This window comes from Gavia stellata, chromosome Z (genome assembly GCF_030936135.1).
Source record: "Gavia stellata isolate bGavSte3 chromosome Z, bGavSte3.hap2, whole genome shotgun sequence".
Classification (NCBI taxonomy): Eukaryota; Metazoa; Chordata; class Aves; order Gaviiformes; family Gaviidae; genus Gavia; species Gavia stellata.
In genome coordinates this window covers 11,332,331-11,346,618 of record NC_082637.1, presented here as the reverse complement: position 1 = coordinate 11,346,618, position 14,288 = coordinate 11,332,331, and the positions used below count along the sequence as shown (strand labels likewise).

At 63.9% G+C, this 14,288-nt stretch overlaps 1 protein-coding gene across 1 annotated transcript; it reads right to left on the bottom strand.

Annotated features, from left to right (window-relative positions):
• Positions 1-234: 234 nt before the first annotated feature.
• PHF24 (PHD finger protein 24) lies at positions 235-3,757 on the bottom strand. The gene is made up of 7 exons (XM_059834221.1): positions 3,389-3,757; positions 2,284-2,469; positions 1,720-1,798; positions 1,415-1,617; positions 761-927; positions 432-533; positions 235-331 (listed from the first exon to the last, which is right to left on the bottom strand). Exons 1-7 carry the CDS (start codon positions 3,755-3,757, stop codon positions 235-237), a joined length of 1,203 nt encoding a protein of 400 aa, XP_059690204.1.
• Between the last annotated feature and the right edge of the window lie 10,531 nt (positions 3,758-14,288).

Below are 14,288 nucleotides of genomic sequence, written 5' to 3'. Positions count from 1 at the left end.
TCCCTCCCCACTTCCCCCCACCAATCAGCGACCCCAGAGCCAGACCCATTCCCTCAGCCAATCAGAGCCCAGCACCCATCCTCTTCACAGCCAATCCGAAGCGGAGGCAGGGGGAGAGGGCAGCACGGCTGCTTCCCCGCCAGCCAATCGGCGGCCGGCTCCGCCCACAGGGGAGGGCGGGGCGGGTCTCCATGGCGGGAGAGGCCTCGCCGCCCAAGATGGCGTCGCTGGGGGCTAGGCTGGGGGCTGCAGGTGGAGGGCGGCGCTGTTGGGGCGGGCAGCCAGGATGTAGGCGACGTTCTCCCGCAGGAAGCCGGGCCAGTCGACGAGCCTGCGGGCAGACGCGGGCTCACCGGCCGCCCTGACGCCGCTGCTCCCCCGGCGTCTCCTCCAAAAGGGGGGTGTTCCCCCACCAAACCACCCCCCCTCACCTGGCCTCCTCCTGCTCTGTGGCCGGCGGGGTCTTCTCCTGGCTCTTGCCGCTGCCGCTGCTGGCGGGGCTGCTCTCTGACATGGGCCCTACGTGGCTGATGCTGTGGGGGGGAGGAGGGTGCCCTTCATCCCCCCTCCTTGCGCCCAAATGGCAGCGGTGGAGGGAAGAGGGTGCCTGGGGCCAGGACAGGGCTGTGGGCCCGCGGAGCGGGAGGTGGCGGCAAGGGGGGCACCCATTGGCACGCCAAGCGCCTCTGGTGGGTGCTGGGGCTGTGGCGGGAGCCCCGGCAGGGGTGTCACCCCCACCCCAGGGCGGGCGTCCCCGTACCTGACGTTGCAGGATGGCGTCTCCTTTTGGTGCTTGCGGAACCAGGCGTGCCGGGCCCGGCGGCACTCGCCCTCCCCAATGAAGCCGTCGCTGTCCTGGTCCAGGGCCAGGAAGGCCGCCCGCGCACGCTCCCGCTCCTTGGCCGTCAGCAGCCGCAGCAGAGCATTCTGGGGGGGCAGAGAGGGGAAGGGGGAGCACTCATCCCACAGGAACCTCCCCGCTCCTGTGCCCAACCCTGTGGGGGTCTCCTGCCCTGGGTGCCACAGCCATGGGTGCCAGATGTAGCAGCCCTGGGTGCTGCAGCTGTAGGTGCTGCTCGTGGGAGCTGGCCTTGGGTGCCACAGCCATGGGTGCTGCAGCTGTGGGTGCTGGCCATAGGAGCCAGCCCTAGGTGCTGTGGCCATGGGTGCTGGTCGTGGGAGCTGGCCCTGGGTGCCACAGCCATGGGTGCTGCAGCTGTGGGTGCTGGCCATGGGAGCCAGCCCTAGGTGCTGTGGCCATGGGTGCTGGCTGTGGGAGCTGGCCCTGGGTGCCATGGATATGGGTGATGGCTGTGGTAGCCAGACGTGGGTGCTGTGGCCATGGGTGCCAGCCATGAGAGCTGGCCTCGGGTGCCGTGGCCTCGGGAGCTGTCCCTGGGTGCCTCAGCCATACCTGCGGCCGTAGTTTCTGCAGCAGCTGGATGGACTCGTGGGAGAGGAAGTCGTGCCACTCAATGTGCCCCTTCTTGTCGGGGTCCAGGGCAGAGAACTGCAGGGCTGCCTGCTCCTCCTGCGCCTCGGCCATGGGCCGCTCGAACTGCTGCTTGTGCACCAGGTGCTTGTAGTGCAGGAAGTCATCCAGGGTCAGGCAGGTCTCTGCGGGGGACAGATAGGCGATGCGGCACCTGTGGAGGGGGGACCCACTTCCCCAACCGCTTCCCCCAACCATCTGCGACCCACCACGGGGAGGGTCCACACCTGGAATGATCTTGCAATGCCGCAGGGTCTCCATCAGGCTGTACATCTCTTCCTCTGTCAGCAGGAGATTGAGGTTGTCCTGGGGTGGGGGGCAGAAAGAAGCCGTGGGGCAAAGCCACGGGGTGGGGGGAGCACCCAGCCATGCCGTGGCACTGGGATCCCTTGAAGGCCCGTGGGTGTAGGCATGCAGAGAGGGACAGTGCACTGTGTCACCCAGGGGTGCTGTAGTGGGATGGCTCCACGCCCCTGGGTTTTGGGTGCCATTCCAGTTCTGCCACAGCCCCTTGTGTGCCCAGCAGCACCTCCCGTTGTGTCATGTCCCCCACCAAGGTGCTGGGGGGAGGGCTGCAGGTGTGGGGAAGTGGCAAAGGGCCTCTGTCCCATGTCATCTGGTGGCTCCCCATCAGGTCAAGGCAGGCGGCAGGAGCCAGGGAGCAGCAGGTCACCCATCACGCCGGACCAGGCTGCAACATGGGACCCTGCTTGTGTCCGCGTGGGGCACGGCTCCCCAGGGAGCACTCACCACCCAGCAGAAGCCACGTGTCCCCCACCCCAAGCACTCACGCAGTAGTAGCAGCTCCAGCCCGTCTCAGTGTGCGCCGTCTCCGTCACCTCCACAGCGCTGTCATTCTGCAGGTAGCCCATGCGGCGCAGGCAGCCATCGTGGTACACCCGGCTGCAGATGCGGCAGGGGAAGAGGCTCTCGGCCGTCCACACCTCGCAGATCTCACACATCTCGTCGTTGAGGACCTGGGGAGAGATGGGCAGATGCTCAGAGGGGCAGCGTGGACAGGCGGCCGGCTTCTCAAGGAGGGGGTCAGGGTGGTGCTTCGCAGGTGGGGATGGATGTTGGGGGGCACAGGGGATGGGAGGGTGGGATTGTGTGGGGCTGGCATAGGGAATAGGTGGGTGGTGGGGTCGTAGTGGGGCATGGCTGGTGGGCTTAGAGAAGGGTGGATGGGTTTGTGGGGACAAATGGAGGGTGTGTGGGTCCAGCTGTAGGGTTGGTGGAGCTGCGGCGTTGTAGGTTCTCTGGGGTGCAGTGTGGCAGGTGTGGATGGCTGGGCTGCGGGGTTGTAGGTTGGCTGGTGTTTAGGGTTGTAGTGTGGGTGGGTGGAAGTGCTGATCTGTGGGTTGACTGGTTGTAGGTGTGGATGAATAAGCTGTAAAGCTGCAGGTGGGCTGGGGTGTAGGCTTGTTGGGGTGGGTGGATGGATGGGTAGGGTCATTGGTGTGGATGGGTGGGCTGCAGGATTGTGGGCATGGGCAGATAAACTGTTGGGTTGTAGCTGGGCTGGCCTGTAAGGGTCGCAGGTGTGGATGGACAGATTGAGTTGTAGGCTGACAAACATGTAGATGAGACGGTCCTTCTCTCTTCCCCAAAGCTGGAGCTGTCTGTGCCCAGCAGTCACCTCTCCAAGACACCCCGGGGTCCTTCCAGGGCACATCTGACCAGTTGCACCCTCCTCCCTTTGTGGCATCTCCTGCTGCTCAGCCCAGCCCCTGGCTACCTGCCCCACTGAGCCACCTTCAAGGGGCTCGTGCCCAGGGAGGCTGTTACTGCCCGCTGGGCACCAGGAACACTTGCACATCCCTGGGCTCTCTCCCCTGTGCATCTCCAGCCCCGTCCCCATCCCTTCCTCCCTGTCCCCATGCTCCATCTGCTCGCCTGCTCCCGCTGCTCCAGGCTGATGTCCGGCGGCTCATCATCGTGCAGCTCCCGCTTGGGCCGGATGAAGGCAGGTGGTGTGAACCTGTTGGCTCCGTCAAACTCCTCCGGCTCCACACCCCGGCCGTCCCGCAGCCGTTCCCACGCTGCCTTGCTGGCACTGCTTTCCTCCGGCTGGGAAGGTCCCGCCGATGCCTCCTCCCCTCCCTCCTGCACCGCCTGCTCCAGCGTCGCCCGGCGCGTGCCCCCAGCCTCTGCCCGCCGCCGCATCGACGGCTGCTCCTGCAGACCATCCTTAAAGGCTGACACGGCCAAGCTGACCTTCTGCACCTTCTCCACTGTCTGACGCCTGGACATCAGCACCCCCATGGCTCTGTGGGGGTGAGGAAGGTCTCAGTGCCAAGGCCTCAGGGTGCAGTGCTGCTCTGCAGCCCTGAACCATGTCCCTGGCCCCAAAAAGGTGTTCCAGTGGCTTCCCCCAGCTGCGTGGGGAGCAGCTCAGGGCAGGGAGAAATGGGGCCTCCTTGGCAAGCCAGTGCTAGGGTCATCCATGGCGGCCATGGTGAGACGGACCCGAAGCCATGTGGAGATCTGGCCATGGAGGGTCTGAGTGCTGGTGGGGGAGTGGGACAGCAAGCAGGGAGCTGGCTTGGGGGCACCCTGCCACTCCCATCCTTGCTCTGTAGACTCCAGCTTAATAAGAAACACATCCAGGCCCTTCCCAAACCAGACCAGTAAATCCCAGAGGGATTGGGACCAGCTGTAACCCTTGTGTGCATCTCCTTTCTGCCTTGGAGAAAGCTTCTTTGGCCAGCCAAGGGTGAGAGGTGTCCTCTCTGCAGCTCTGCCCAGGGCTAGGGCATACCAGAGCTGGTGCTGGGTCTCTTACCTTCCCGAAATTTCTCTTCACCCCCTAGTCTCTCTTGGGCTCACATGCTCATGGGTATGTGTGTGTGCTGCTGCCCTGATTGCTGGGCATCCTGCATCCTGCAAGGAGCCATGAGGAGAGGCTGGGCCAGCCATGGGAGGGCTGTGAGGGTACAGGAGGGAAGGGGAGCAGTGCACGGGTCTGGGGCGCATGGGTTCCAAGAAGGGGGTTTGGCTGCAGGACCAAGGGAAGACCATCTTAGGGTAAAACGGGGAGGGCAATGGCAGCAGCAACAGCAGGTTGGGCTCTGTCTCATTGGGGGTGGGCTGAAGTCGGGGAGAAGCAGGATTTGGTCTCCAGCGGCGTGGGGCACAGCATCACCCTGCGTGGGTCCTGGCACTGTCCCCGTGCCCTGCTGGGGCTGCGTTATGGAAGATGCTGCGGCCAAGAGGCACTCCCAGCTGGTGCCCAGGGACCAGCAGGCAGCACTTGCTGCCTGCGCAAGCGGGAAGACACCGGAGCAGCCATCTCTCGCCCTGCCAGCCTCAGCAGGGAAGTCCCCAGGTAGCGGGATAATTAGCAGCACGTGCACACACGCTGGGATCTCGTGGCTGTGGGAGGACACGGCGCTGCGGGCACTGCTGTGGCAGGGAGCCTGGGCAGGGTAATTACAGCTGCCCCACATCAGCAGCGCCGAGCAGAGCGTGCTGGCAGGCGGCAGCTCGGTGCCCTTCGCTTGTCCCTACACCCGCAGATGCCCGGCACCACGCTCTCACCCCACGACCCTCAGCCACGTGGGCTTTGTTCACGCGCTGGCGCAGGCGTGCAAACCCAAACACCGCCGCGCGCACACGCATGTGATTTCCCAGCCTCCCCCCACCACCGCGGGACCATCTGCGTGCAGATTCCCACGCACGGAGGCAGGTCTGCGACACACGTAGGTCTCATCCCGCATGTGGGGGTCTCGGTGGCGGGCACGTGCGGACGGGGGTATTTGCACCCGTTGACCTCCATGCCCGGCTCGGGGCTGGTACTCGGCACGCTGCAGCTCTTGGGGCTTCGCAAAGGTGGGAGCGGAGAAGTGCTGGAGGCACGTGTCCAAACCACAGCAACAGCATCCCTGCGGCTGTGCCGGCAGAGGGGAAGATGCCTGGGTGTCTCTGCCTCCTTGCCGTGCTGTCACCCCCTGCCCCGGGAGGTTTAGGATTCCATCGGCTGTGGGCAGGATCGGCTCTGCTGCTGGGCAGCATTGCAGCTCTGCCTGCAAGCCAGTGAGCCGGGGAGAGCAGAGGGAGATCCCCCCCTTTGCAGGTCCTTGCATCACCGAGCATGGGCCAGATCCTGGCCTCATCCTGCCCAAGGCTTGGGTAGAAGCGGGGAGGAGAGGGTGCAGAGGGGCTGGGCTCATGGAGAAGAGCCAACAGAGGGGTGTGGGCCCAGCTCTCAGCACACTAGTCCCCCCAGTAGCCGCACTGGTAGTCCAGAGTCCCAGTGCGCTGGCAGCATCTCCCTGCAGTGCTGCAGGTCTCCGGGTGGACCATCCCCAGCCACCCTGTGACACAGCAGGGCAGCCTGGGCAGCAGTGGGGTGGCTGGTGTATGGGTCTGCTGTAATCCCCCCAGAATGAGGCTCCCATGTGTGTTCGTGGTGTGGGTGTCCTCTGCCCCACGCTGCCTCTGGAGGATTCCAGCCTATCTCCCTGTTTCCTGTCCTCTCCCAGGATCACCCCGAGTGTCTCCTGACACAGTCGGTGCCAGCGGCTGCTGTGTGCCTGGAGTCTGGAGGCCGTCACTCCTGTCACAGCTTGTGTCTGTTCTCAGCTCCACCAGCCTCAATCCTGCTAGTGCTGCATGGCCGGACCCTGCCTGCGTGTCCAGGGGCTAAATGGCCTCACCCAACTCCCCCTCCAGCCCCTGCTGCCTTTCCACAGGCCCCAAAGCTCTCTAGATACCCCAAACCTGCTCTGCACTCTCCAGGACCCCTTTTTCCCCATGCCCTGTCTCACCCATTGGCTGTGCGGGGTGGGATATCACCCCCACACAGAGCCTGGGTCAGGGTCCTGCCAAGCTTGGGGGTCCCCACTCTCCCAGGGACCCCTGGACATGGGGAGGGGGGGCCAGAGGCACCCTTGTCCCGTAGCAGCCCAGCTACCCGAGCAGCCCCTGCATCCCCATGCATCCCCGGGTGGGAGGTGCCTCTGCTGCTGTTTGTGGCCACCCTCCGAGGTGCCCAGTCATCGGAACCCGGTGCCACCAGCCAGCTAACCTTGGTCTGAGGCACCGGAGCCTCGACCTTGCTGCCAGGCGCCAACGCGGGGGCTATTTTTAGGTCGCCCCCATGGAGGAGCTAAATCTGGGCATGGGCCAGAGCTGCCTGCAAATGCCCAGCTTTGCAAAGCCCTGACGGTACTGGGTGCTGTCACAGCGGGTGGTGGGCACCTTCCCAGTCCCTTCCCGACCCCCTGCACCCCTGCCCTGTCCCCTGGGCAGCGCCCTTTCCCTGTGCTGCTCTGATGGGGATTTGCTCCTTGCTACCTCATCCCTGCAGCAAAACACTGAGCCAGAAAGCACTTCATCCCCTTAGCAGCCATGGACTCCTCTTTCCCAACCCCACACAGCTCTCTACATGGGGAAACTGAGGCACAGAGGCAAGGCTGGTGCAGCTGTCGTGTGGAAAGGCCCGTCTTGGGCGGGGAGGATGGGGGCACTGGTGGGATGAGCTGGTGGCCAGCATGGAGGCACACCGGGAGGAGGAAGCAGGGCAGAGCATCCTTATGCAAACAGAGCCGCTGGTCCCTGCACGGCTCCAAAATCTCCTTTCCCCCATGGCAGCGGGAGCAGGGAGCACTCGTGGCTCTTGCTGGGGTTACAGGGTGCTGGGTCTGGCTGTGAGGGCGGTGGTGGGTGCAGGGTGGCAGGTGATGTGAGGGTGGGTGTTTCGCAGCGCAGCGGGGACGTTGTGGCTGGGAGCGCAGGATGGATGCGACGGGGCGCAGCACAGGGTGGGTGTGTTAGGGGGTGGATGTGTTACGGGGTGCATGTACCACGGTGCGGCTGGCAGCGCAGGGCAGGTGTTACGGCTCGGCGGGGGGTGTGCGAGCTGGGGGTGTTGCAGTGGCTGTAGGCACAGCATGGGTGGTGGCTTTGGGTGCAGGGATGTTGCAGCAGCTGTGGGTGGTGGGGTGGTGGCTGTGGCAGCTGGGGGTGCGGGATGGGTGTGTTTTGGGGGCCATGGGTGCAGGGTGGGCTGTGCAGTGCCTGGCACAGGGAGCTGGGGGTGTGGAGCCATAGGGCCATAGGGCTGGCCGTTGCCTCCCTGCCTGACCACACTCAGCCATGCTTGCCTGCCCCATGGTGTGTCCTTGGTGCAAAGCCCCACAAGCAAACCAAGGGCCAGCAGGTGCCTGGGCTGACGCACATCATGAGCAGGTTCCATGGCACCCCCTGCACCCACCCTCAAGGGGATGCAGCAGGGGTGTGCCAGGAGCAGGACCATGTCCCTGGCTCCCTACTGGTAGGGAAGGATTTGCCTGGTCCCCATGGGCTCCCCATGGGCCAGGCTTCCCCCCTGCCCTCGCCAGGCTCCTGGTGATTTTAACCCCCAGTGCTGTGCCTTCCTGGGAGCAGCTTTAGGGCCCTGGGGGCAGAGGGATGGGGCACCGATGGGGAGGGCACCCTGGGGACCCCAGGGCCCATGGCAGCCTGGTCTCAAGGCTTGGCCTGAAGGGCACCGAGCAGGGCTGGGAGGACCTGCCATGGCTCTGGCACAGCCCTTGCACACCCTGCCTGCTGCTGTCTGCCTGGGGCGAGGGGGGCCGAGCAGCGCAGGCGGCAGGCTCTGCTTGCGGAACCCCACAACCCACCTCCTTCAGCTGGCTGGGGATGCCCAGCGGGGTCCAGCAGCACCCCCTTGTCCCTTCTCCCTGGCAGATGGCACGTGCTGGGACTGTAGCACTGCTGGGGCTGCTGCTGCTGCGAGGTGACCTGGTTGCCACAGGGCAGGGGGGGCCGTGGCTGATGGTACCCTCCCCACCTTCTGCAGGAGCCTGGAGAGGAGGTCTGGGGGTGCGGCCAGAGCCCCAGCTGTGCTGTATCCCCCTCCTGGGGACACAGAGCCGGTGGCTGATCTCCCTGCCGGATCAGGCTGCCCATCCTGCCGCACCCTAGCAGATTTTATAGGTGTGTCTCACATTTCCATCTCCCAGAGGGGGATCAAAATGCCGTGACAGCAGAGTCCCTTCCCCTGCAGCAGACACGGCTCCCGCCCAGCTCCCCACTTCTGCTCCTTGTCTCCCTCCCCAGCCCCTCTCCCCAGCACCCACATAAGGACCCCGATGCCTGGGCCATGACCCACCCACCCCATCCACATCCCCGCTCCCAGGCACCCCATCCCAGGAGCCCCGGTCACCCTCCCCGGGACCAGGACCCCGGGGGCAGCAGGAGGACCCACCCATGGGTGTCACGACATGTGGCTAGCCCATGCCGTGCACCCGGTGAAATGCCAACAGCGGCAAAAAAGGCACTTACCAGGGTCAGGGTCCGTCTGGAGAGCACGAGCCCTAGAGAGCTGTCCACACGATGCCCATCACCGCTGCCTCTGGCCACGACCCCCTCTCCACCCACGGGTCCTCACTGCATCCCGCACCCTGCGTGCAAATCCCTGCCTGGGGATGGAGTGGCAAGGCTGGTACCCGGAGAGCCAGAGCCCTGCGCTTACTGCCGGGGGATGCAGGAGACAGTGAGATGCTGGGAGCGGATGCCTGTGTCTAGCGCGCGCACACACACGCGCGCGCGCGCACACACACACACACACACGCACACACACACGGAGGAAGCAGGGAGCTTGTGACTGGGGCTGAGCAGATGCAGCCTGGTTTGCTGTCCCTGTACCAATTGCTGCCTGAGCTGTGTTAAACATCTCTCTGAGACATGAAGCATTTTTTTAACCGGGTTGATGCTGGCTGGGAGATACCAGTAAAAGCTTTCACTGTGCCTCCTCTGGCCCCCGGGGCCAAACAGCCTTTCTTCGAGACACCCTCAAGGACTACAGAGATGGGGACGCAGCTGTGGAGGAGCGAAGGTCTCCCCTGCCCACTGGCTAGGGTCTTCCCTGGACCCGGAGCCCTGGCCACAGGCTACCTGCGACCTCTTTAACCCCTTGCCTGCCAGTCAGCATTGCGGGCAGGCTGTCCTCCCCACAGCGCCGTGCAATGCAGCACCAGGGGTTTTGGTTCCTCTGGTCCCCAGGACTGGATGTCACCTGGGTGCGCGCTGCAGGGCTGCAGCAGGGCTGGGGGCTCACAGAGGACGTGAGGGACGTGATGGGGCAGGGGAGAGGATGCTGGGCTGGAGAGGAGGGCACAGCCCCAAAACAGAGCTTCTGAAGGTGGGGTATCTGCACCACGCGCATCCCCAGCTGCCCCACACTTGCCTGGTGGAGATGGTCACTCAGCCCACCGACACCCTCCTGGGATGGGGGTCCAGCCAGGCCTGGGATTAGCGCTGAAGGTTAGAGCAGAGGAGCCTGAGCAGTGGGGATGGCTGCAGGCCTGCCCTGCCCCTCAGCCAGGTGGGATACAGCGGGTCCTCTCCTGGTTAAGGGAGAGGGATGCTCTGCCCAGCCTCCCCCCGTGCTGCTCCTGCCCCTGGGATGCTGCTGGAGGGGGAACCCCACATCCCAGCCTGACATCCTGGCCACGCCAGCCCCTCTGCCCTCCACAGGGCAGGGCCTGGCTGGCTCCATGCAGACCCACCACCCCACGGAGTAGAGGATGTGTGTGCATATGTGCAGCGATGCGTGTGTCTGCAGAGGGGCTCAGGAGGCCTTGGTAAAGCAGTGAGTGCCAGTTGGGGGATGTCACCTTTCCCGTCCAGAGAATGTGCAAGCATGGGGTGGGGGGCCGTGGGGTGAAGGGCTGTTTGGTGGATGAAGCTTGCTGGCTCCCAGGAGATAGGCAGCACCATCCCTGAGGTCTTCTCCATCTCTGAAAAAGCCTGTGCTGGACCCAGCATCCGATGCCCCTGCAGTGCCCTGCCTCCCCAGGAGCAAGCAGCTGGGGCAGGGCAGCCTTGAGGGTCCTCCCAGCACCGTATTCAGGGCAGGTTTGGTCCAGCCTATGCCACACACTGCTGCCAGGCTGGTCCCTGGCCCCTGTCCAGGCTGGGGTGACTACCAGCAGACCTGGAGCTGGTGGTCTGGTCACTCCTCGCCTCGTACCATCCCTCCCCTAGACCTGTGGGTGTTGACACTGGTCCCACAATACCAGTACCTCTGTTACAGACCCTTCCCACTCCCCCATGTCTCAGCCAGGAGTGAGCTGAGACTGCCCGCAGCTCATGTCACCCACAGCAGAGCCGGGGGCTGGGAAGGGCAGTGTCTGGCTTTTGCGCTGGAACCCGAGCTGGTCTGCAGCTCCCTTCCCTGCTGGGTAGAGATGTGCAAAGCTGAGCTGCAGACAGGATTTATCTGCTTTCTGCTTGTGGCTGTCAGGTCCTGTCTTGCTTCGCTCCATCAGCTGCAGGAGCCTTGCAGGCAGCCTCCGGTTGCCCTGCCCTGGTGCAGGGTACCTCTCTGTGCTGCATCCTTCCCCAGGGATGCTTCTCTTTAGGGCGAATCATATTTTGTGTTATTTGGCCTGAGGAGTAAGGTGGAAAGGTGCTGGGATGCATGTGGGGTGGAGAAAGTGGAGGCCAACTAAACGGAGCCAGAGGAAAACATCTTCACTGATGAACCCTAGCCCCAGAGGACTGGGGAAAGGGGGGGCAGTGGAGGAGGAGTGTGCCGGCAGGCTGCGAAAGCTTTAAGTGCCTCTGCGGGGAGAGCCCTGCCCTGGCAGGCCGGTGGCTGAGTGCAGCAGTTCCCGGAAAAGCAAAGGCGAGGAGGAGCCCCAACCCTTCCGAGGGGCTTGGGGGTCCCGCTGCCATCTGCCCTGGTGCTCTGCAGTCCCTTCTGTAGCATGGCCAGGCTACACCCCTGCAGCAAGGCTCTGTGGATGGGGCTGGCTGAGCCTGGGCGATGGCAGCTCCCCACCAGCTCCCTCACCTCACCCTTTGGTGGTGCCCCACCAAAGGAGAGCTGCAGCCCAGTCCCATTTCTGCAAGGGGCATCCAGCAGCCTCTGCTCCGTGCAGGATACAGGATGCTCTCTCACCCCCTGGGGAGAAGGAAGACATGGTTCCCTGCCCTGACACCCCTTTCTGAAAAGCGACAGCACGGCTGGGCTCCCGTCGGAGCAGCCATGATGGCAACAGGCTGGGACATCTCTTGGCGGAGCTGGCAGCACCGGGCTGCTGGAGGAGGGCTGCAGGGGCGGAGGTGAGAGCTGAGCTGCAGCGGGAATGTGCATTTTCGTCAGCTCCCCCCCCCCTCCAAAATCTCGCATGACGCCCGCGTGTAGGTCACTGGCTGCTGCAGCGACGCGGCGTGTGGGCTCACCATCTGCGGCTGCTTCTGGAGCCCACCGCCTGGGAACGCTGCACTGTGCCACCCCGGCTTGTCCTGGCTCCCACCCGGCCCTGAAGCCACCAGCACCCTGGGGGGCTGCAGCAACCTGGGGGGCTGCAGGGCGAAGGGTTTGCTCTTTGATGGGGGGGACCCAAACTTTTGGCTGCTGCCAAGAGGCAGGAGCAGCAGCGATGGGGGCCCTAACGAGCCAGCGTTCCTGCCAGTCAGCGGGGGGTGATGGAAAAGAGAACTTGTCAAAATAGCGAGATTTTTTTTTTCAGGAGATTACAAGTTTGGCTGATGGAGATAATAGTGTTGATGCGCTGCGGGGAGGGTTCGGAGAGGCATCAGCACACCTCACAGCAGCTGGTTCAGGAGGGGAGGATGATGCCGAAATCAGCATTAAATGGGATAAAAAACGGCTGCCTGATGGGCTGCTGTGTAAGACTGCAGGCAGGGAATGGCAGAGCATCACCCATCACTGAGAACAAGTGGTGCAGGAGTCAGCGAGGGAGACCATGCCTGGTTCCCTCTGGCTTCCCCAGCCCATGCCCTCAGGCTCTGTGGGCTCCGCGCAGGGGAAGGGTCTCGGGACTCCACCCATGGACCTGATGCCAGCTGCAGACATGATCCTGCTCTCCACCAGCACCCAAGCTGGACATCTCCTGATGCTGGCTGCAGACAACACCTCCCAAGGCCACCTGCTGATGGCTGTCCTTCACATCCACTGACAGCTGTCCATCATGCCCACTGATGGCTGTCCATCACTGCCCCTGGACATTCACATTGGCTCATCAGCAGCTGTCCGTCACATCCCTGGTCATCACTGCAGGTGCCATGCATGATGCTGACGGCTGTCCATCACGCTTCCACCATCGAGGACAGCTCATTGACACTGCCTGTTACAGCCCCCACCATCAATGCAGCTGTCCTCCACCGCTCCCACACCGACAGCTCAGCCATCGGTCCCCACAGCCTCCGTCTCCTTGCAGCCTGAGCCTGATGGTGGAAAGGGGCTGCCTCCCTGTGACCCCCGCCCGAAAGGGTTCAACCTGCTTCCCTTGGGGGGCCGGTTCCCCGGAACAGCCCCTCACCCTGGGCTGCTCTGACACCTTCCCTCTCCCACTCCTGTCCCCACCAGTGGTCCCCCCCCAAGGTGAGTGCATGGGGCTGCAGTGCCGATGCCATTGCAAATTGCTAATGGAGTGGTGGCTGCTCTGTGGCTCCTGCTCCCTGCGTTCACCCTGCCACAGTCTTGGGGATGGGTACAGAGATGGGGATGGCAGGTCCTGGCTCTCCCCCTGACCTCGGTGGCCAGGGTGCCCCAAGCAGGAGCAGCCAGACGGTGCCCAGCATGGACGCAGCCCCTCCTTTGGCCCTTGTCAGCAGCTGCGCGGTGACAAACCCGAAGTAGGTTAAGACGCCGTGGATGCTGGCTGTGTGCCTCGCAGCCGTGGCACCGTGTTTGTTTGCTCTGAGTTTTTCCCTCCCATGCTGGGGCCGGAGTGCAGAGCTCTTGCAGGGCATAATTACTGAGCAGCCTTGTGCACACTGTTGGGGTGCAAGGGCTGGCTCTGCCCCCTCCCCAGCAGCTTTCCCTGGACCCAGAAATCCCCCAGCACAAAAGCCTGGAGGAGAATTTCCCTGACAAATCTATCTTCAGCCCTGCAGCTCTGCAGGACCCAGGAGTCTGCAGTTGAAGTCTGTCTGTATGCGTGTGGCAGCTGAAATCCCAGCCAGAGCAGGGCCAGGCGCTGGGCCCCTTGGGGAGGAGGCACCTCTACTTCACCCAACTGCATGTTTGGGCTGAGCTCCCACCCCAGCCCAACGCAGCCTCCCCTCCTGGGGCACGAGCACGCTGGGCTGCCCAGGGCGGTTTTAGGTCCGCCCAGGGTCCTGGGCTGGTGCAGGGCTGAGAGCCGCTCCCTCCTCATCCTTGCCTGTGTTTGACGCAGTCCTGCCTCAGCACCGCATCCCCATGGCTGCTGGGCCGAGCCGTGGCAGCCCCAGATCTGCTGGATGTGCACCCCTGAGTGGACAATGCACCCCACCAGCTTCTCCAGCTGCTGGAAGGAGATCCAGCCTGCATCCAGCCCATCCATACTCTTGCCTGTCCACCTCCAGGTGAGCCCTTGGCTGCATGCTGCTGTCTGCTCCCTGCTACCATCCTGCAGTCACAGCTTGGCTGTTCCCTTTTTGCTGTACAAGACTGGGCTGTGGGGAGCCTGAGAGTGAGCGTGAGGTGCTCAGCACCACGCTGCCTCATGCAGCCATTTACCCATGTTACTCCTCCATGAGCTGCCTTCATACCTGTGACAAGGGGGAAAATCTGGTGGGGACAAGTGCCAGGACCTGGGGAGGGGCTGCAGGGAAAGGACAGTGCAGATGGGTGCTGAAATGCCCCAACGGGAGCTGGGGGAAAGGTGCTGGGGTGAGGGAAGCAAGGAGATGGGAGCAGTCAGGAGGAAGCCAAGAATGCATCCTCTGAGGGGCAGGGATGCCCCCGGGTCCAGGGTTGGCAGGAAGGTGCTCCCCCAGGGTGGCAGCCTGGGCTTACCCTGGGTTGCCCTTCCTCGGGGTGGCATGTTGC

What these genes read in the sequence shown, in the direction of transcription:
- PHF24 (XM_059834221.1), bottom strand. Translation starts at nt 3,757, where the DNA reads ATGGGGGTGCTGATGTCCAGGCGTCAGACAGTGGAGAAGGTGCAGAAG. An exon ending in GCATTGCAAGATCATTCCAG is followed by an intron (nt 1,618 to 1,719) that starts GTGTGGACCCTC and finishes TGTCCCCCGCAG; the next exon opens with AGACCTGCCTGACCCTGGAT. An exon ending in ACAGAGCAGGAGGAGGCCAG is followed by an intron (nt 332 to 431) that starts GTGAGGGGGGGT and finishes GTCTGCCCGCAG; the next exon opens with GCTCGTCGACTGGCCCGGCT.